Raw genomic sequence first — 20,682 nt, 5'->3', positions numbered from 1 at the left:
GGCTGGCCTTTGGGAGGTGTGACCAGGAAAAGGGGAATTCCCAGGAGTTTCCATGCTGGGTGTCTGACTGGGATTTGCATTGGGATTTTCACTCCAGCGAGGAAAAAAACCCCAAAATGAATTAATATCAAAATGCACCTGTGAATGAAATAATGAGGATTATATAATGAAATGGGATAAATGACCCCACGTTATTTAGGGGGAGGTCACTGACAGCTCAGTGTGAAGGTTTTATCAAAAAAAAAAACCCCAAAATGAGTTAATATCAAAATGCACCTGTGAATGAAATAATGAGGATTATATAATGAAATGGGATAAATGACCCCACGTTATTTAGGGGGAGGTCACTGACAGCTCAGTGTGAAGGTTTTATCAAAAAAAAACCCCAAAATGTTCAGGTAGTGACAAAAGGGCGCTGAGGAAGGGGAAGCAATTCCTGCCAGGAAAACACCCCGGGATCTGTGTCCCACAGCCGGGGCACAGGACGGAGCTGGGGCACAGCCCCAGGGGATCCTCTGCAGTTCCAGGGCTGGCAAAATGACCCAGGGCTGTCCTGAGCTCCCAGGAACCCCAGCCTGGAGCTCCTCCAGCGCTCCCCCCTTCCCAGGGAACATTCCCTAAGGGATCTCCCAGAGAGGGAGCAGAGGAGAGGAGCAATCACAAATTTTGGGGCAGATCTCTGTGCCCAAAGCACCAGGAACATTCCCTGTGGTTTTAAATTCCCTAAGGAATCTCCCAGAGAGGAGGAATCACAAATTTTGGGGCAGAGCTCCGTGCCCCAAGCACCAGGAACATTCCCCGTGGTTTTAAATTCCCTAAGGAATCTCCCAGGCAAATTTTGGGGCAGATCTCCGTGCCCAAAGCACCAGGAACACTCCCTGTGGTTTTAAATTCCCTAAGGAATCTCCCAGGCAAATTTTGGGGCAGATCTCCGTGCCCCAAAGCACCAGGAACACTCCCTGTGGTTTTAAATTCCCTACAGAATCTCCCAGAGAGGAGGAATCACAAATTTTGGGACACATTTCCGTGCCCCAAGCACCAGGAACATTCCCTGTGGTTTTAAATTCCCTAAGGAATCTCCCAGACAAATTTTGGGACACATTTCTGTGCCCAAAGCACCAGGAACATTCCCTGTGGTTTTAAATTCCCTAAGGAATCTCCCAGAGAGGAAAGGAGAAGGAATCACAAATTTTGGGGCAGATCTCTGTGGCCCCAAGCACCAGGAACATTCCCTGTGGTTTTAAATTCCCTAAGAAATCTCCCACAGAGGAGGAATCACAAATTTTGGGGCACATTTCCGTGCCCAAAGCACCAGGAACATTCCCTGTGGTTTTAAATTCCTTAAGGAATCTCCCAGACAAATTTTGGGGCAGAGCTCTGTGCCCAAAGCACCAGGAACATTCCCTGTGGTTTTAAATTCCCTAAGGAATCTCCCAGACAAATTTTGGGGCAGATCTCCGTGCCCAAAGCACCAGGAACATTCCCCGTGGTTTTAAATTCCCTAAGGAATCTCCCAGACAAATTTTGGGGCAGAGCTCCGTGCCCCAAGCACCAGGAACATTCCCTGTGGTTTAAGGATGAAAAGAGCAGGAATAAATCAAACATGGGATTGGAATCCCGGCTTTCCCAGAGCACTTTGGACGTGTCCAAGGTTATTTTTTACAGCAGGTTTTTTTGGCTCCATCCTACCCTGTCAGCAGTCCTGGGAGAGCAGGAGGAGGGGGCTCTGGGGTTTATGGAATGTGCTCCCAGCCCTCCCAGCTCCCTCCAGACCACCTGGGAACGAGGGAGCAGCCATCCCTTCATGCCAAGGGACGTGCCCAGGGCTTCCTCTGCCTTTTCCCAGGGTGTTTTTGGGTTCTAGGCTGTTCTTGTGGAGCACCCTCAGTGCTGGCACTGCAGGTTGTATCTGACAAACCATTTTTTGCCTGCAAAGGATGGAATTTTTTGGTTTTCCCTGGTGTGAAAAAGCAGGAATGGGCTTTGGGATACGGAGCAGCTCTGTAAAAAATACAATAAAAATAAAAGTAAAAGTAAAAATAAAAAGTAAAAATAAAAATAAAGGACACAGGACACCCAGAAATGATTTTTCCTTTGAGGAACCTCCTCTCAAACCCCCAAATTTGGTTTGAGCAGAAGCTCACAGGACACTCAGAAAATGATTTTTCCTTGAAGGAACCTCCTCTCAAACCCCTAAATTTGATTTTTCCTTGAAGGAACCTCCTCTCAAACCCCTAAATTTGATTTTTTATTTAAGGAACCTCCCCTCAAACCCCGAAATTTGATTTTTCCTTGAAGGAACCTCCTCTCAAACCCCTAAATCTGATTTTTTATAGAAGGAACCTCCTCCCAAACCCCTAAATTTCATTTTTCCTTGAAGGAACCTCCTCTCAAACCCCCAAATTTGGTTTGAGCAGAAGCTCACAGGACACTCAGAAAATGATTTTTCCTTTGAGGAACCTCCTCTCAAACCCCCAAATTTGGTTTGAGCAGAAGCTCACAGGACACTCAGAAAATGATTTTTCCTTGAAGGAACCTCCTCTCAAACCCCTAAATTTCATTTTTTATTTAAGGAACCTCCTCTCAAACCCCTAAATTTGGTTTCAGTCCTTAAAACATCCCAGCAGAAGGTGCCCCACGCTCACAGGACACCCAGAAATGATTTTTTATTTAAGGAACCTCCTCCCAAACCCCTAAATTTCATTTTTTATTGAAGGAACCTCCTCTCAAACCCCTAAATTTGATTTTTCCTTTGAGGAACCTCCTCCCAAACCCCTAAATCTGGTTTTAATCCCCAAAACCTCCCAGCAAAGGTGCCCACCACGACTCAAACCCCAGATTTTGTTTGCCAGCTGCTCCAGCAGGAATTTTCAGGAATTTCCCCGAGGAGCTGCTGCCCCCCCAGGGGATGAGCACGAGTGGAACTCAGGAATTTTTGGGGTCTGTTCCAGGATTTTCCCTCCTTGTTTGCTGCTGGAATTTTCTCCCCCAGATCTTCTGCCAGCCCTGCTTTAAATGAATTTAAAAACTCCAAAACTGAAGGAATTATTCCCCACTTTTGCATTTCTTTGGAATTTGGGTTGATTTTAGAGGGAATTCAGGCCCCCAGGAGCTCCAAGCAGGAACTGGAATTCCAGGGCACAAAACCACTGGAATTATTTATTTTTCTCCTTTTTGTGGAGAAGTAGAAAAGCTGATCTCCCATAAAAATCCCCATCCCTCCCCCACTGGCAATTCCACAATTCCAGCGAGGAATTCCAGCTCCAATCACATTTCCATGGAAGAACTGAAGGATTTTTTGTCCAAATTCCCCTGGATTTCTCCCACCAAGCACACCTGGAATATCTCAAATTCCCATTTTTTAACAGCTCTGCTCCTTCTAACAATTCCAGCTTTCTCTGAGTTTTATTTTAAATTAATTTGGTTTTTAAATTAAGCTATTTATCTCTAAAAAATCAGATTTTTAACCAGAAATGAGCCCATGGAAACCCCTCTGCAGCATCTGTAAAAAATCTTATTTTTCTCAAGATTTTGGCTCAGGGAGGAGGTTCAAATTCAGGTAAAAAAACCAAAATTAAAGGAAAAAAGTGGCCTGCCATCATCAGCAGAGAGGGAACGCCCAACTCACCGTAGAGAGCTGTCCAGGTCTGATTGATGACATCTAGACAAACAGTTCCTGACCTGGGACACGGGGAAAATGGAACACGGCAAAAAAATGGAATTAACATTGCAAAAAAATGGAATTAACACTGCAAAACCAGGCTGGGAAGTGCAAAAATCCCTGGAATACAGGGGAAAAATGGAATTAGCCCTGCAAAAACACCATGGGAAGTGCAAAAATCCCTGGGACACAGGGAAAAATGGAATTAGCACTGCAAAAACACCATGGGAACTGCACAAATCCCTGGGACACAGGGAAAAATGGAATTAGCACTGCAAAAACACCATGGGAACTGCACAAATCCCTGGGACACAGGGAAAAATGGAATTAGCACTGCAAAAACACCATGGGAACTGCACAAATCCCTGGGACACAGGGAAAAATGGAATTAGCACTGCAAAAACACCATGGGAACTGCACAAATCCCTGGGACACAGGGAAAAATGGAATTAACACGGCAAAAAATGGAATTAACACTGCAAAAACAGGCTGGGAACTGCAGAAATCCCCGGGACACAGGGAAAAAATGGAATTAACACCGCAAAAACACCATGGGAAGTGCAAAAATCCCTGGGACACAGGGAAAAATGGAATTAACACAGCAAAAAATGTAATTTAGCCCTGCAAAAAAATGGAATTAACACAGGGAAAAACGGAATTAACATGGCAAAAAAGCCTGGGAGGTGCAAAAATCCCTGGAACACAGGGAAAAATGGAATTAACACAGCAAAAAAAGCCTGGGGACTGCAAAAATCCCTGGAACTCAGGGAAAAATGGAATTAGCCCTACAAAACCAGCCTGGGAAGTGCAGAAATCCCTGGGACACAGGGAAAAATGGAATTAACACTGCAAAAAAATGGAATTAACATGGCAAAAAAGCCTGGGAAGTGCAAAAATCCCTGGGACACAGGGAAAAATGGAATTAGCACAGCAAAAAAATGGAATTAACACAGGGAAAAATGGAATTAACATGGCAAAACCACCATGGGAAGTGCAGAAATCCCTGGAACTCAGGGAAAAATGGAATTAACACTGCAAAAACTGGAATTAGCCCTGCAAAACCAGCTGGGAAGTGCAGAAACCCCTGCTCCAGCCCTCCCCAGGTCTGGGACAAAGGGATTTATTCCTGTTCATGGTCTTTAAGCAGCTCCAGATTCCCAAGAGGAAAAAAATTGGGATTTTACTGCCAGGGAAGCTCCAGAGAAGCAAAAAAATGGGAGAATAAACGGAATTTTGGAGGATTGAACTCAAATGTGAAAGGGATTTACTCACGCTTCATCAATGTTGGGATGGAAGATTTTATTCATGAATCCTGCAGGGAGAAACACAGGGAAATCAGCAGGAAAAAACAATAAAGGTGGAATAAATTTATTTATAAATAAAGAACATTGGAATACATGTTGAACAAATGTATTTTGTGTAAATTTTGTCATCCTGCAGGGAGAAACACAGGGAAATCAGCAGGAAAAAACAATAAAGGTGGAATAAATTTATTTATAAATAAAGAACATTGGAGTACATGTTGAATAAATGTATTTTGTGGAAATTTTGTCAATTTATTTTTTGTAAATTTATTTTTTGTAAATTTATTTCTTGTAAATTTATTTCTTGTAAATTTATTTTTTAATACATTTATTTCTTGTAAATTTATTTTTTGTACATTTATTTTTTGTAAATTTTTTTTGTACATTTATTTTTTGTAAATTTATTTTTTGTACATTTATTTTTTGTAAATTTTTTTTGGTAAATTTATTTCTTGTACATTTATTTTTTGTACATTTATTGTTTGTACATTTATTTTTTGTACATTTATTTCTTATAAATTTATTTTTTGTAAATTTATTTTTGTACATTTATTTCTTGTAAATTTATTTTTTGTACATTTATTTTTTGTAAATTTTTTTTTGTACATTTATTTTTTGTAAATTTATTTTTTGTACATTTATTTTTTGTAAATTTTTTTTGGTAAATTTATTTCTTGTACATTTATTTTTTGTACATTTATTGTTTGTACATTTATTTTTTGTACATTTATTTCTTATAAATTTATTTTTTGTAAATTTATTTTTGTACATTTATTTTTTGTACATTTATTTTCTGTACATTTATTTTTTGTACATTTATTTCTTGTACATTTATTTTTTGTACATTTATTGTTTGTACATTTATTTTTTGTACATTTATTTCTTATAAATTTATTTTTTGTAAATTTATTTTTGTACATTTATTTTTTGTACATTTATTTTCTGTACATTTATTTTTTGTACATTTATTTCTTGTAAATGTATTTTTTGTAAATTTATTTCTTGTAAATTTATTTTTTGTACATTTATTTTTTGTACATTTATTTTTTGTACATTTTTTTTTGTAAATTTATTTCTTGTAAATTTATTTTTAATACATTTCTTATTGAATAAATGTATTTTCCACATGAGAAATCTGCAATTCAGGGAACAAGGACCCATAAATAACTTTTGAAATAAACGAGAACCATTGCCAGCCTGGGCTCCCTTCCCTGAAATTCCAGGGAATTCTGGAGTCAGGAATCCAGGGAACTCTGCAGTGCCACCACCAAGATTGTGTGGGATCCCAAAATTCCCAAATCCCAGCCCAGGGGGGCTCCCCCACCCGATGAGGTGGCTTTGGAAGGGCAAATCTGAACACAAATTTAAGTTTAACACTGGATTTTAAAATAGATTTTATGTATTTTTCTATAGAAATTTTATAGATATATATTTGTGTGCACATATATTTATTTACATTTATATTTATATTTACATTTATATTTACATTTATATGTAAACATAAATATTATATTTATATTAACTCTATATTAATATATATTCATTTTATATCTATATATAGTTATTATAACATCAATATTCTCTATTAAATTATATTAATATTATATTAATATAATATATTTTTATTATATTAGTATTATTTATATTAATTTTATATTTATATTTATGCATATACTTATATTTATATTTATATTTATATTTATATTTATATTTATATTTATTTGTATTTATATTTATATTTACATTATATTTATATTTATATTATATTTCTATTTATAGATATATTAATTAAAAAAAAATTTTCCCCAACAGAGATTTTCCATGAGCTTGACATCACGACATTAATCTACACCTGTGAGCCAGGGAGGAAAGAACAGAAATTTTCCACCAATACAGCAATTAATTCTCCTCTTGGTGCCCCTGGTCTCCTAAAAAACACCTCAGGAGAGGTTTAGGAGGAGAAAGTTTGGTTTTTCCCACATTTCTGGGTTTAAGAGGGGTTTTTTTGGTTCTGAGTTGCATATGTATTTTCCTATAGAAATTTTATAGATATATATTTGTGTGCACATATATTTATTTACATTTATATTTATATTTACATTTATATTTACATTTATATGTAAACATAAATATTATATTTATATTAACTCTATATTAATATATATTCATTTTATATCTATATATAGTTATTATAACATCAATATTCTCTATTAAATTATATTAATATTATATTAATATAATATATTTTTACTATATTAATATTATTTATATTAATTTTATATTTAAATTTATGCATATATTTATATTTATTTTTATCTCCTCTTGGTGCCCCTGGTCTCCTAAAAAACACCTCAGGAGAGGTTTAGGAGGAGAAAGTTTGGTTTTTCCCACATTTCTGGGTTTAAGAGGGGTTTTTTTGGTTCTGAGTTGCAAATTAAATTGTGAAATAAATAAAATAAATTTTGAAAGAATAAAATATAAATTTATTTTGAGCAATTTTTTGAATAAAAAGTTTTATTCAGAATAAATCTGGAAATGTTTCCAGCCCTACAATGTGCCCCACGCTTGAATCCAAAGATAAATTTCCTTTTCCAACTTCAACTCAAGCTCCAAACACTCGTTTTTATCCCATAAATAATGATAAAATAAATCACATTAAAGGAATTCTGCCCCGCCCTCAGCCTGGGGGAGAATCCACCCCAACAAAAGAATTTCCAGAGGTGGCTGCAGAGTCCAGGAGCCCAAAACCTCCACAGGAGGAAGGCGGGGTGGAATCCATGAATCCCAACTTTCCTGGCCTGGGAATCCTTTGGGATCTGCCCAGGGGGGCCCCAAGCAGGAAAAGCTGATCCCAGACCTGGGAATTGGGAATTTGTCCTAAATCCTCCTTTTCCTGCTGTGCCATTTATTTGGATTGAAATTTGCCCTAAATCCTATTTTTCCCTCCTGTGCCACCGTTCTGGGTTGGGAATTTGCCCTAAATCCTCATTTTCCCTGCTGTGCCACCTTTCTGGATAGGGAATTTGCCATAAATCCTCATTTTCTCTGTTTTGCCATTTATTTGGATTGAGAATTTGCCCTAAATTTTCATTTTCCCTCCTGTGCCACTTTTTGGTTGAGAATTTACCATAAATCCTCATTTTCCCTCCTCTGCCACCTTTTGGATTGGGAATTTGCCATAAATCCTGATTTCCCTGTTTTGCCACTTTTTGGATTGAGAATTTGCCATAAATCCTCATTTTCTCTGTTTTGCCATTTATTTGGATTGAGAATTTGCCCTAAATTTTCCTTTTCCCTCCTTTGCCACCTTTCTGGATTGGGAATTTGCCATAAATCCTCATTTTCTCTGTTTTGCCATTTATTTGGATTGAGAATTTGCCCTAAATCCTCCTTTCCCTGCTGTGCCACCTTTTGGAAGTGGCCACAAACTAACCATGGATCAGGGATGGAATCCATGAATCCCAACTTTCCTGGCCTGGGAATCCTTGGGATCTGCCCAGGGGGGCTCCAAGCAGGAAAAGCTGATCCCAGACCTGGGAATTGGGAATTTGTCCTAAATCCTCTTTTCCCTACTGTGCCACCTTTTGGATTGAAATTTGCCCTAAATCCTATTTTTCCCTCCTGTGCCACCGTTCTGGGTTGGGAATTTGCCCTAAATCCTATTTTTCCCTCCTGTGCCACTTTTTGGTTGAGAATTTACCATAAATCCTCATTTTCCCTCCTCTGCCACCTTTTGGATTGGGAATTTGCCATAAATCCTGATTTCCCTGTTTTGCCACTTTTTGGATTGAGAATTTGCCATAAATCCTCATTTTCTCTGTTTTGCCATTTATTTGGATTGAGAATTTGCCCTAAATTTTCATTTTCCCTCCTGTGCCACCTTTTGGATTGAGAATTTGCCATAAATCCTATTTTTCCCTCCTGTGCCACCGCTCTGGGTTGGGAATTTGCCCATAATCCTCATTTCCATGTTATGCCACCTTTTTGGATTGAGAATTTGCCCTAAATCCACTTTTTCCCTGTTTTGACACTTTTTGGATTGAGAATTTGCCCTAAATTTTCCTTTTCCCTCCTTTGCCACCTTTCTGGATTGGGAATTTGCCATAAATCCTCATTTTCTCTGTTTTGCCATTTATTTGGATTGAGAATTTGCCATAAATCCTATTTTTCCCTCCTGTGCCACCGCTCTGGGTTGGGAATTTGCCATAAATCTTGCTTTTCCCTCTTGTGCCACTTACTGGATTGGGAATTTGCCCTAAATCCTCCTTTTCCCTCTTGTACCACCTTTTGGATTGGGAATTTGCCCTAAATCCTCCTTTTCCCTCTTGTACCACCTTTTGGATTGGGAATTTGCCCTAAATCCTCCTTTTCCCTCTTGTACCACCTTTTGGATTGGGAATTTGCCCTAAATCCTCCTTTTCCCTCCTGTGCCACCTTTCTGGATTGGGAATTTGCCCTAAATCCTCATTTTCCCTCTTGTGCCACCTTTCTGGATTGGGAATTTGCCCTAAATCTTTATTTTCTCTGTTTTGCCATTTATTTGGATTGAGAATTTGCCATAAATTTTCCTTTTTAAAGATTTTTAAATCATTTTATCCCTGTCAGAAGCAACTCTTGCCTCTGACAGGGACAAAACCAGGCAAGAAATTCAGGTTTGGGATATTGCCTCAATCCGTGGGAAAGGCTCCTTCCAGGACCCACAAACCACGGAAGTTTTCTTTCCAGAAAGCCTAAAAATCCCATCTTTAACCATTTAAAAGCTCCAGATGCCCCGTCTCCATGGCCAGCCCCGGGTGAGGGGCAGCAGGATCTGCCACCCCTCCTTGCCAGGAACTGGGACACAAACAGAACTCCAGCTTTGCTCAGATTCTGCACAAAACCAGCCCTGGCTGAGACAAACCCAAATCCCAATAAAAAGGAGAACTCCCACCCCAATACCTGGATAACTTGGGAATTGGGAAGATTCCCACCATAACACCTGGAAAAGCTGGGAAACATGGAAGATTCCCACTGTAATACCTGGATAATTAGGGAATGTGGAAGATTCCCACCCTAATACCTGGATAACTTGGGCTTGTGGAAGATTGCCACCCTAATACCTGGGAAACACAGGAATGGGGAAGATTCCCACCCCAATACCTGGAAACTTGGGAATTGGGAAGATTCCCACCCTAATACCTGGATAACTTGGGAATGGGGAAGATTCCCACCCTAATACCTGGATAACTTGGGAATGGGGAAGATTCCCACCCCAATACCTGGATAACTGGGGAAGATTTCCACCCCAAACCCCAATACCTGGATAACTTGGGAATGGGGAAGATTCCCACCCTATTACCTGGATAATTAGGGAATGGGGAAGATTCCCACCCTAATACCTGGATAACTTGGGAATGGGGAAGATTCCCACCCTAATACCTGGATAACTTGGGAATGGGGAAGATTCCCACCCCAATACCTGGATAACTTGGGCTTGTGGAAGATTCCCACCCCAACTCCTGGATAACTTGGGAATGGGGAAGATTCCCCACCCCAATACCTTGGGAATGGGGAAGATTTCCACCCCAATACCTGGATAACTGGGGAATGGGGAAGATTCCCACCCTATTACCTGGATAATTAGGGAATGTGGAAGATTCCCACCCTAATACCTTGGGAATGGGGAAGATTCCCACCCCAATACCTGGAAAACGTGGAAGACCCCCACAGAATCCCAGACAGGTTTGGGTGGAAGGGCCCATAAAGCTCAGCCAGGTTCCCCCCCTGCCCTGGGGACATTTCCCACATTTTCCTGGCTGTTTTCCCACCACCCAGGCAGAACCCAAAGTCTGGGGGCCAAGAGGGAAGGGTGACATTCCCAAAGGCTCATCCCAACTGCCAGCCTTGCCCAGGAGAGCCCAGGGACACCAACGTGCTCCAGGCTCACCTGGACAAACGAAAAGGACAAACAGAAAGGACAAACTGAGCACCAAGATCCACCAAAATGAAATTCCAGGTGCACTTTGGGATCAGCTCAGGGATTTCCCACTGGAAGCAGGTTTAGGTCCACCCATCCCAAACTCCCCACGCGTGGATCTGCTTGTGGACACTTCTCCCTGCCCTACCCCCAAGGAAATTGGGTTTGAAAGTTGGAATTTTTCGTTTTTAACCCCACTCACGGTAATTTCAGGGATTCCCTTGCTGTGGGAGCACCAGGAGAAGGTTGGGGTCTGTGGGGGCACCAGGACAAATCCCTGTCCCAGCCCCAGCTGCTCTGGATATTCCTGGGACATTCCCATTTTCCAGGGATGCTCCCACCTTGGAGTTTTGTTCCCTTGGGGTCAAGGAGCCGTCCCCGGCCAAGGCACAAACTGATTTTTGATGGGGTTTGAAGCCAGTTATAAATATAGAGAGTATTAATAAATAGAAAATTTATAAATATAGAGAGAATTAATAAATAGAAAAATTATAAATATAGAGAGAATTAATAAATAGAGAGAAAATTTATAAATATAGAGAGTATTAATAAATAGAAAATTTATAAATATAGAGAGAATTAATAAATAGAAAAATTATAAATATAGAGAGAATTTATAGAGAGAAAATGTATAAATATAGAGAGAATTTCTAAATAGAGAATTTTTATAAAAAATGTAGCACATATAGAATTTATCTGAATTAATTTTTTGTCCTGTATCCCAGCAGGGCAGGCCATTCCCACTCTGGATTTCCTCCTGGTGTGCCATTAAAGGGAATTCAGCTCTTGGCAGGAGCAGGGAATGATCCAAACCAGCAAATTCCCCCAGATCTGTGTGACCTGGGGCTCCAAGGAGCCCTCCCAGCCCTCCCAGCTCCTCTGGGGAAATCTGTGTGACCTGGGGCTCCAAGGAGCCCTCCCAGCTCCTCTGGGGAAATCTGTGTGACCTGGGGCTCCAAGGAGCCCTCCCAGCTCCTCTGGGGAAATCTGTGTGACCTGGGGCTCCAAGGAGCCCTCCCAGCTCCTCTGGGGAAATCTGTGTGACCTGGGGCTCCAAGGAGCCCTCCCAGCTCCTCTGGGGAAATCTGTGTGACCTGGGGCTCCAAGGAGCCCTCCCAGCCCTCCCAGCTCCTCTGGGGAAAGCAGGAAAGGCAGGGATTGCCCCGAGGGGTGTGAATGCCAGGGGCAGGAGAGGAGAATCCTGAATGGGGAAAGGGGAAAAACAGGGAAAGGGGAAAAACAGGGACAGGAGAATCCTAAACAGGGAAAGGGGAAAAACAGGGAAAAGGGGAATCCTAAATGGGGAAAGGAAAATCCTAAACAGGGAAAGGGGAAAAACAGGGAAAGGAGAATCCCAAACAGGGAAAGGGGAATCCCAAACAGGGAAAGGGGAAAAACAGGGAAAGGGGAATCCTAAATGGGAAAAGGAAAATCCTAAACAGGGAAAGGGGTGGGGAAATCTGTGTGACCTGGGGCTCCAAGGAGCCCTCCCAGCTCCTCTGGGGAAATCTGTGTGACCTGGGGCTCCAAGGAGCCCTCCCAGCTCCTCTGGGGAAATCTGTGTGACCTGGGGCTCCAAGGAGCCCTCCTGGCCCTCCTGGGGAAATCTGTGTGACCTGGGGCTCCAAGGAGCCCTCCCAGCTCCTCTGGGGAAATCTGTGTGACCTGGGGCTCCAAGGAGCCCTCCCAGCCCTCCTGGGAAATCTGTGTGACCTGGGGCTCCAAGGAGCCCTCCCAGCTCCTCCTGGGAAAGCAGGAAAGGCAGGGATTGCCCTGAGGGGTGTGAATGCCAGGGGCAGGAGAGAAGGAAAACCCTAAACTGGGAAAGGGGAAAAACAGGGAAAGGGGAATCCCAAACAGGGAAAGGGGAATCCTGAACAGAGAAAGGGGAAAAACAGGGAAAGGGGAATCCCAAACAGGGAAAGGGGAATCCTGAACAGAGAAAGGGGAAAAACAGGGAAAGGAGAATCCCAAACAGAGAAAGGAGAATCCTAAATGGGGAGAGGAGAATCCCAACCAGGGAAAGGGGAAAAACAGGGAAAAGGAAAATCCTAAACAGAGAAAGGACAATCCTAAACAGGGAAAGGAGAATCCTAAAGAGGAAAAGGAGAATCCCAAACTGGGAAAAGGAGAATCCCAAACTGGGAAAAGGAGAATCCTAAATAGGGAAAAATGAGAATCCTGAACAGGGAAAGGAGAATCCCAAACTGGGAAAGGAGAATTCCAAACAGGGAAAAGGAGAATCCCAAACAGGGAAAAGGGAAATCCCAAAAAGGGAAAAGGGAAATCCTAAACAGGGAAAAGGAAAATCCCAAAAAGGGAAAAGGAAAATCCCAAACAGGGAAAAGGGAAATCCTAAACAGGGAAAATGAGAATCCTAAATAGGGAAAGGAGAAAAACAGGGAAAAGGAGAATCCTAAACAGGGAAAAAGAGAATCCTAAACAGGGAAAGGAGAATCCTAAACAGGGAAAATGAGAATCCTGAACAGGGAAAGGAGAATCCCAAAAAGGGAAAATGAGAATCCTGAACAGGGAAAAGGAGAGAAGCAAAATCCTAAACAGGGAAAGCAGAATCCTAAAGAGTAAAAGGAGAGAAGCAGAATCCCAAAGAGCTGCAAACACTTTGGCAGTGGAAGCAGACCCAGAGCAGGGAAGTGCTCCCCCATAAATGCAGGAAATTCCCAAGAATTGCCTGAAACCCCAGGAGCAGCAGGGTTGGGCTTTGTGGGAAAACTGCTCCAGTCAAACCCTGAAAATTGGGATATCCAGGGCCTGGTTTGTGCTGAAGCTGCCGGCCCTACAGCAGGCTGTGTTCAATTCCTGCTTTTCCTGGATGTGCATTTCCCTTTAAATTCCAGCTTTTCCTGGGATGTGCATTTCTGTTTAATTCCTGCTTTTCCTGGGATGTGCATTTCCCTTTAAATTCCAGGTTTTTCCTGGGATGTGCATTTCTGTTTTTGGGGGATTTTCCTGGGATGTGCATTTCTGTTCAATCCCTGCTTTCCCTGGGATGTGCATTTCTGTTCAATTCCTGCTTTCCCTGGGATGTGCATTTCTGTTCAATTCCTGCTTTTCCTGGGATGTGCATTTCCCTTTTTGGGGGATTTTCCTGCTGGGAAAAATCATCCTGAAAAATGCAGGATGTGTCAGATGCCACAGCAAATCCAGGCAGGGCTGGGACACCACGGGATGTGATGGAGCCACAGGAATCCCCAGACAAAAATTCAGGAGGTTTAGGTCCTCAAGTGTGGGAAAAATGAGGAATTCCCAGGGCAGTTTTTAGGGAACAGCAATGATGATCCAGGTGAAAAACAGGGAATAAATGCCATGGATATCTGAGGATGGGAGAGAAGATTTGGCAGGAAAAGGTCCAAAAAAGCTTCTCTGGAGACAAAGAGATCCCTGCTCCTTCAGGGATTCCCAAAACCTCCACAAATTTCCCAGAAAATCCTCTCCTGCTCAGGTTGGTGCTTTGGGACAGAACACCAAGATTCCCTGGATTGGATTAAAGATTCTGAAAGATCCCAAGGGAATTCTTAACCATCATTTTTCTGGAGCACATGGATACACTCAAAAAAAAAAATCAAGGATAAAACCAAAAAGAAAAGCCAAAAATGCTAAAAAACTCCTATTTATTATAAAAAAGCCATGCCAGGCTCAGAGATTTTTTAGGATGGAAGGAATATTTCAGCCTCCAGGCCTGGAACATCAAGGGAAGGTGCAAGGATGGCGTTTGTGTCGAAGCTAAAAGTGGAATTTACCCAAGGAAAAGCTGCTGGATTCCACATTTTCTCCCAGGAGGGAACTCACAGGGACAAGCTGAACTCTGCTGAGAACAGGAACAAGCCCAGGAGCTCTAAAATCCCTGAAATCTTTCAGTGCCACCTCTAAAAACCAGAGATTTCCACAGGAACTCCTTCCCCACTAATTACTGTAATTATTACCCAGAGCTGAGTCAGCAGTGGAGAATCCCCATTCCCAGCACTCCCAGTCCAGCTGGGATCAGCTTTTATCAGCAAAACCCAGAGCAGAGATAAGCAGGATCCCCAGGAGCCTCACCCAGGCCTGCCTCAAACAGATAAGCTGGGCTGGGGCACAAAAATGGGGAAAAAAAGGAAAATAAACCCTTCCCTGCAGCCTCGTGGGTCCCAGCACGTTCCTTGGGGCTTCCTGAGCTCGGCTCTGCTAAGCCAGCTCAGATCTAGGAAGGATTTGGTCCAGCTCAGCTCTTGTTTTCAGCAAAAAGCAGATTTTTAGGGAGAAAAATGGGGGTTTTCAGCAAGTCTGAGGAGGAAAAAAGGGGTTTTTCAGCAAGAAGAAATTTTTTTTGGAAGGAAAAAAGGGATTTTTTCAGCAAGAGGAAGATTTTGGGAAGGAAAAAAGGGATTTTTTCAGCAAGAGGAAGATTTTGGGAAGGAAAAAAGTAGATTTTTGGGAAGAAAAAAATAAGGTTTCAGCAAGATCTTGAGAAGAAAAAAGGGTTTCTTTCAGCAAGAGGAAGATTTTGGGAAGGAAAAAAGTAGATTTTTGGGAAGAAAAAAATAAGGTTTCAGCAAGATCTTGAGAAGAAAAAAGGGTTTCTTTCAGCAAGAGGAAGATTTTGGGAAGGAAAAAAGTAGATTTTTGGGAAGAAAAAAATAAGGTTTCAGCAAGATCTTGAGAAGAAAAAAGGGATTTTCCAGCAAGAAGCAGTTTTTTGGGAAGAAAAAAATGAGGTTCCAGCAAGATCTTGAGGAAAAAAAAAGGTTTTTTCAGCAAGAGGAAGATTTTGGGAAGGAAAAAAGGGATTTTCCAGCAAGAAGCAGTTTTTTGGGAAGAAAAAAATGAGGTTCCAGCAAGATCTTGAGGAAAAAAAAAGGTTTTTTCAGCAAGAGGAAGATTTTGGGAAGGAAAGGGATTTTTGGGAAGAAAAGAAGGGATTTTCAGCCACTTTAACAGAGACTCGTGGAGTGAGGGAAGCTCCTCGTGGGGTCTGGGACAAACCACTGGAAACACAAGAGATTTAAACAAGAGGGAGATGGAAAATTGAGAGAAAATCAACTTGAGAAGGGCCAAAAGAACTCAGAGATGTGAGCAGAGAGAGCTTGGGAGCAGCCTGGGATTGGGAGAGGTTTGAGATCCATTCCAAGCCAAACCATTCCAGGATTTGAGGGGTTTGGGAAGAGGGGAAGGACAAAGGACAGGCAGCAGGCACTGGGAATTCCCATGGGAATTCCAGAGCTGCCTCGGGAGGAAGAGGAGGCTCCTCAGAGCTGCAGGTTCCTGGGTTTGCACTCAGAAATGTTTGTACATTGCTGGGGTTCACAGGTTTCAAATTAAAAAAAAAAAACTAATTAAAATAATGTATGCACAGCAGCACCCTCTCCCAAAAGGCACAATTCCCACTTGGAACAGGTGATTCCTCACCCCACAGAGATCCCAAACAAAACCTGGGCCTGAGGGGGTGTTTGAAGGGAGCAGCCAGGATCTGCCAGCTCCAAAGGGCTGGAAAGGGCTCCAGGCCTGGAATGGGCACCCAAGGGGGTTCTGCTCCCCAGGGATGGATCCAAGCTCAAAACCATTCCCTGATGGAATTTCCTGCTGCTCTCCAAGGTGAGACAAGCCTGGCCAGCCAAGCCAGCAGGTTTTTGGTGAGAAATCCCTGGTTTCTGCTCTTCCACATGTGTATTCCCTGCTGCAAGAGGATGGAGGCTTCAGGGGAGGAACTTCCACCCACTTTTGGACAGAAGACCCCGAAATTTGGGTTTACTCCAACACCAAGAACTGATTTCTGTGGTCTTTGCTCACCATTCCACAAGAAGTGGAGCTATTATTTAAAAAACCCACATGGAATAAAGATTGATCAACACACAAATGTGCAGCCAAAGCCCACCCCCAGCTCCTCCTCCCTCCAAAGCCCAAAATCCCTCTTTTCTTGGGATCTGAGCTCCCATAAAACCGTTTTCCAGACATATTTCACCGGCAGCACTCCACCTGCACAGCCCAGGCCCAGACCCTGCTGGGAAGGGGTGGTTGTTACCTATAGAAGGGGACTTGAAGGGGTATTTGTCAGGAAGGTCGACTCGAACTTTCCACACGCCACCTTCGTAGGGTGCTGCAGGGGAGGAAGAGCAGAGTTAGGCACTGCACAGCTGAGCAGAGACACAACACTGAGGAAAACACTCTGGATAACCCCCAGCTCCTCTGGGGGAGATTTCAAGGAAGGTCGACTCGAACTTTCCACACGCCACCTTCGTAGGGTGCTGCAGGGGAGGAAGAGCAGAGTTAGGCACTGCACAGCTGAGCAGAGACACAACACTGAGGAAAACACCTCTGGATGACCCCCAGCTCCTCTGGGGCAGGTTTGAGCCTTTTCCCTGCTCTGCCCCACACAGTCTGAACTGATCCTGAGGAGATCTCAGCACGACCAAACCCAGGCACTGTGGGATAATCTCCTTCCTTTGGAGAGGGAGCTAAATTAAGGTGGAAAAGGCATTTTAATGACAAACCCCATGGAAATTCCCATGAGGATGCAGGTTTGGGCAGGGCTAGGCCAGCCCAGGGGGGGGCAGGTTTGAGCCTTTTCCCTGCTCTGCCCCACACAGTCTGAACTGATCCTGAGGAGATCTCAGCACGACCAAACCCAGGCACTGTGGGATAATCTCCTCACCTTTGGAGAGGGAGCTAAATTAAGGTGGAAAAGGCATTTTAATGACAAACCCCATGGAAATTCCCATGAGGATGCAGGTTTGGGCAGGGCTAGGCCAGCCCATGATGCTGAAGGAGTTTTCAGAGCTCCAAGGGACGGGGTCTGCCCATGCCCATGCCCCAGCGGATCCTCCCCACCCTCCCAAGATGATTTCTCTCCCTCCCCCTTGGATTTGCTCATCCCTTCCCCTCTGGAATGTCATTTCCTCATTCCCCAAGGCAGTGGATTGTTTTTCTGTCACAAACTTACTTCCTTGTGGTCCATAAAACTTCACAACAAATTCGTTGAGTCCTCCTAAGATTGTGACTTCGTGTTTGCTCTCAATCCTGATGCAGCAAGTCAAGGAAAAACACCCAACCCAGGGAACAAAACCCATTTACCCACCCCCCAGGAACCCACCCAAGGCCTGCTGACCCAAATATCCCAAATATCCCGAGCCCCACATGGAATTTCAGTGTCCTGACACATCCAAGTGACCACAGTGACGCTGGCAAAGGCAATTCCCCACCCTGCCCTGAGGAACCCTGGGATGAATCCTCAGAATTTCCATTTTCCATCCCCTCCTGCACAGAGGAATTTTGGGATGAATCCTCAGAATTTTCCATTGTCCATCCCCTCCTGCCCTGAGGAATTTTGGGATGAATCCTCAGAATTTCCATTGTCCATCCCCTCCTGCACAGAGGAATTTTGGGATGAATCCTCAAAGTTTTTCCATTTTCCCCTCCTGCCCTGAGGAACCCTGGGATGAATCCTCAGAATTTTCCATTTTCCATCCCCTCCTGCCCTGAGGAATTTTGGGATGAATCCTCAGAGTTCTTTTAATTTTCCATCCCCTCCTGCCCTGAGGAATTTTGGGATGAATCCTCAGAGTTTTTTCCATTTTCCATCCCCTCCTGCCTTGAGGAACACTGGGATGAATCCTCAGAATTTTCACTGTCCATCCCCTCCTGCACAGAGGAATTTTGGGATGAATCCTCAGAGTTGTTTCCATTTTCCATCCCCTCCTGCCCTGAGGAATTTTGGGATGAATCCTCAGAGTTGTTTCCATTTTCCATCCCCTCCTGCCCTGAGGAACCCTGGGATGAATCCTCAGAATTTTCCATTTTCCATCCCCTCCCGCCCTGAGGAATTTTGGGATGAATCCTCAGAGTTGTTTCCATTTTCCATCCCCTCCTGCCCTGAGGAACCCTGGGATGAATCCTCAGAGTTTTTTCCACTTTCCATCCCCTCCTGCAGAGCAAACTCAGATTTGGGAGAGCACTGGGACGTGTTTGAAATAAATCCACTGCTCCAATGAATTCCATTTCCCCTCCCACAGCTCCCCTGCAAATCCTGAAAATCTCATGTGAATTTGTCTTGCAAGACCAAAAAAAAAATCATAAAAATCTCCTGAGTCTGGGGAGAAATGGTGTGAAAAGAACAACAGGGAAGAATCAAAGTGCTTTGGGAGAAGAGAACACAGAGGGAAAGGGAAGTGGGAAAGAAGGGAACACAGAGGGAAAGGGAGTGGGAAAGAAGGGAATACAAAAGGAAAGAAGGGAATACAAAGGGAAAGAAGGGAACACAGAGGGAAAGGGAAGTGGGAAAGAAGGGAACACAAAGACAAAAGGAAAGAAGGGAACACAAAGGGAAAGAAGGGAACACAAAGGGAAAGAAGGGAACACAAAGGGAAAGAAGGGAACACAAAGGGAAAGAAGGGAACACAAAGGGAAAGAAGGGAACACAAAGGGAAAGGGAAGTGGGAAAGAAGGGAATACAAAAGGAAAGAAGGGAACACAAAAGGAAAGAAGGGAACACAAAGGGAAAGAAGGAAACACAAAAGGAAAGAAGGGAACACAAAGGAAAGGCAGGAAATTTCTATTCCAAGCCAGGCTCAGTTAAGACAGTTCGTGGTGGTGTTTTAGCACTGAAGCTTGACCAGGAATTCTGCTGTAAATCAGGATTGATGGACTGGGATAAAATCCTGCAGCAATTACCTTTCATTGGTGGTCTGGGGAAGAAGGACAAGGGCAGCAGGAGGAAATGCAAGGCTGGTTCCCACTCTGGCTCTGCAGCACTGAGGCTGCTCCCCTTTGAGGGAAGGGACAGGGAATATTTCATAAAAAGATGCCTCACATCACAGCAGGGCTTGGCAGGAATGTTCCAGCCACAGGACTCCTTTTTTCCTCCTTGGATGGAAGAGGTTTCCTGCTTTCATGGCACCAAGCCTGCCCAGGACTGCAGGAATCCAGACCTTGATGCCACCTGGGCACACACTGAAATGTTCCCAACCCACCAGGAACTCCCAAACCCAGCAGCAACAAAGAATTCCCAGCTCAGAGCCCTGACCTGAACTATTCCCAACCCCTGCAATGTGCTGGATGCCACCAGGGGCTGTGAGAGGCTCCTGCCCCCCCAGGTGCCAACCCCACACTGGCAGGCTCTGTCAGGAGACCCCAGTGCCCTCTGTGGGGTCCCTCAGGATTTACTGCAATAATAACTTGCAATAACTCCCAGTTTGGACAGACTTTTCCCACAGTGCCAGCTCCAAAAGGGTTTGGACACAACAACCTCATTCTCAAGGGAAGAGGGAAAAGTTTTGGGTTTTGGGATTTTCGGAATTTTTGCTCTGGAATTTTCCTGGTTCAGCAGGAGCTGCTCTGCCCTAAACACTGAGCAAGGAGCTCAGTGAGCCAGCAGTCCCCAGGAGCAGCTCCCAGAGGGCAGATGGGAACAGAAATGCCCTCAGGGCAGGTGATTTTCCTGCTGCAATCCAAGGGCAATCTCTGGGAAAAGCAGGATCGCTCCAGGTTTGGCTGAGGAGCCTCCCAAGGAAGGGTCATGGCTCAGGGACATTTGTCCCCAGGTCTTTTCAAGGCATTCAAACTTTAAAACTTCCTGTTTTGGTATTAATTCCTCAGGAAATGTAGCCCTGGATGAGTATTCCAGGTTCCCACAGTCCTGCTGTGTGCAGTGATGGCCCAGAAATGTTTCATTTTCTGCATTTTCACACTCCCAGCAGCTTCATGGACCAGATTAAACACAAATGGTTTTTACTTTGGACTAAATCAGGTCCTGCTTAATAAAAACCAGC

The 20,682-nt window shown here is 43.5% G+C and overlaps 1 protein-coding gene across 1 annotated transcript; it reads right to left on the bottom strand.

Moving 5' to 3' along the window:
- Nucleotides 1–3,521: 3,521 nt before the first annotated feature.
- On the bottom strand, nucleotides 3,522–18,000 carry UBE2H (ubiquitin conjugating enzyme E2 H). Its single transcript, XM_039710114.1, has 4 exons — nucleotides 17,859–18,000; nucleotides 16,941–17,015; nucleotides 4,934–4,973; nucleotides 3,522–3,681 (listed from the first exon to the last, which is right to left on the bottom strand). The coding sequence occupies exons 1-4, from the start codon at nucleotides 17,983–17,985 to the stop codon at nucleotides 3,537–3,539; spliced, it is 387 nt and encodes a 128-aa protein (XP_039566048.1). The 5' UTR covers nucleotides 17,986–18,000; the 3' UTR covers nucleotides 3,522–3,536.
- Nucleotides 18,001–20,682: the final 2,682 nt, after the last annotated feature.

Source organism: Passer montanus, unplaced genomic scaffold (genome assembly GCF_014805655.1).
Source record: "Passer montanus isolate IOZ18808 unplaced genomic scaffold, ASM1480565v1 scaffold223, whole genome shotgun sequence".
Classification (NCBI taxonomy): domain Eukaryota; kingdom Metazoa; phylum Chordata; class Aves; order Passeriformes; family Passeridae; genus Passer; species Passer montanus.
The sequence above is the reverse complement of the archived record's forward strand: the minus strand, read 5'-3'. Positions and strand labels throughout refer to the sequence as shown.

Coding starts and splice junctions, on each gene's coding strand:
- UBE2H (XM_039710114.1), bottom strand. CDS start 17,985: ATGGGTTTTGTTCCCTGGGTTGGGTGTTTTTCCTTGACTTGCTGCATC. Junction 17,016..17,858: donor GTTTTATGGACCACAAGGAA/GTAAGTTTGTGA, acceptor CCTCCCCTGCAG/CACCCTACGAAGGTGGCGTG. Junction 4,974..16,940: donor CTTCAAGTCCCCTTCTATAG/GTAACAACCACC, acceptor TTCTCCCTGCAG/GATTCATGAATAAAATCTTC.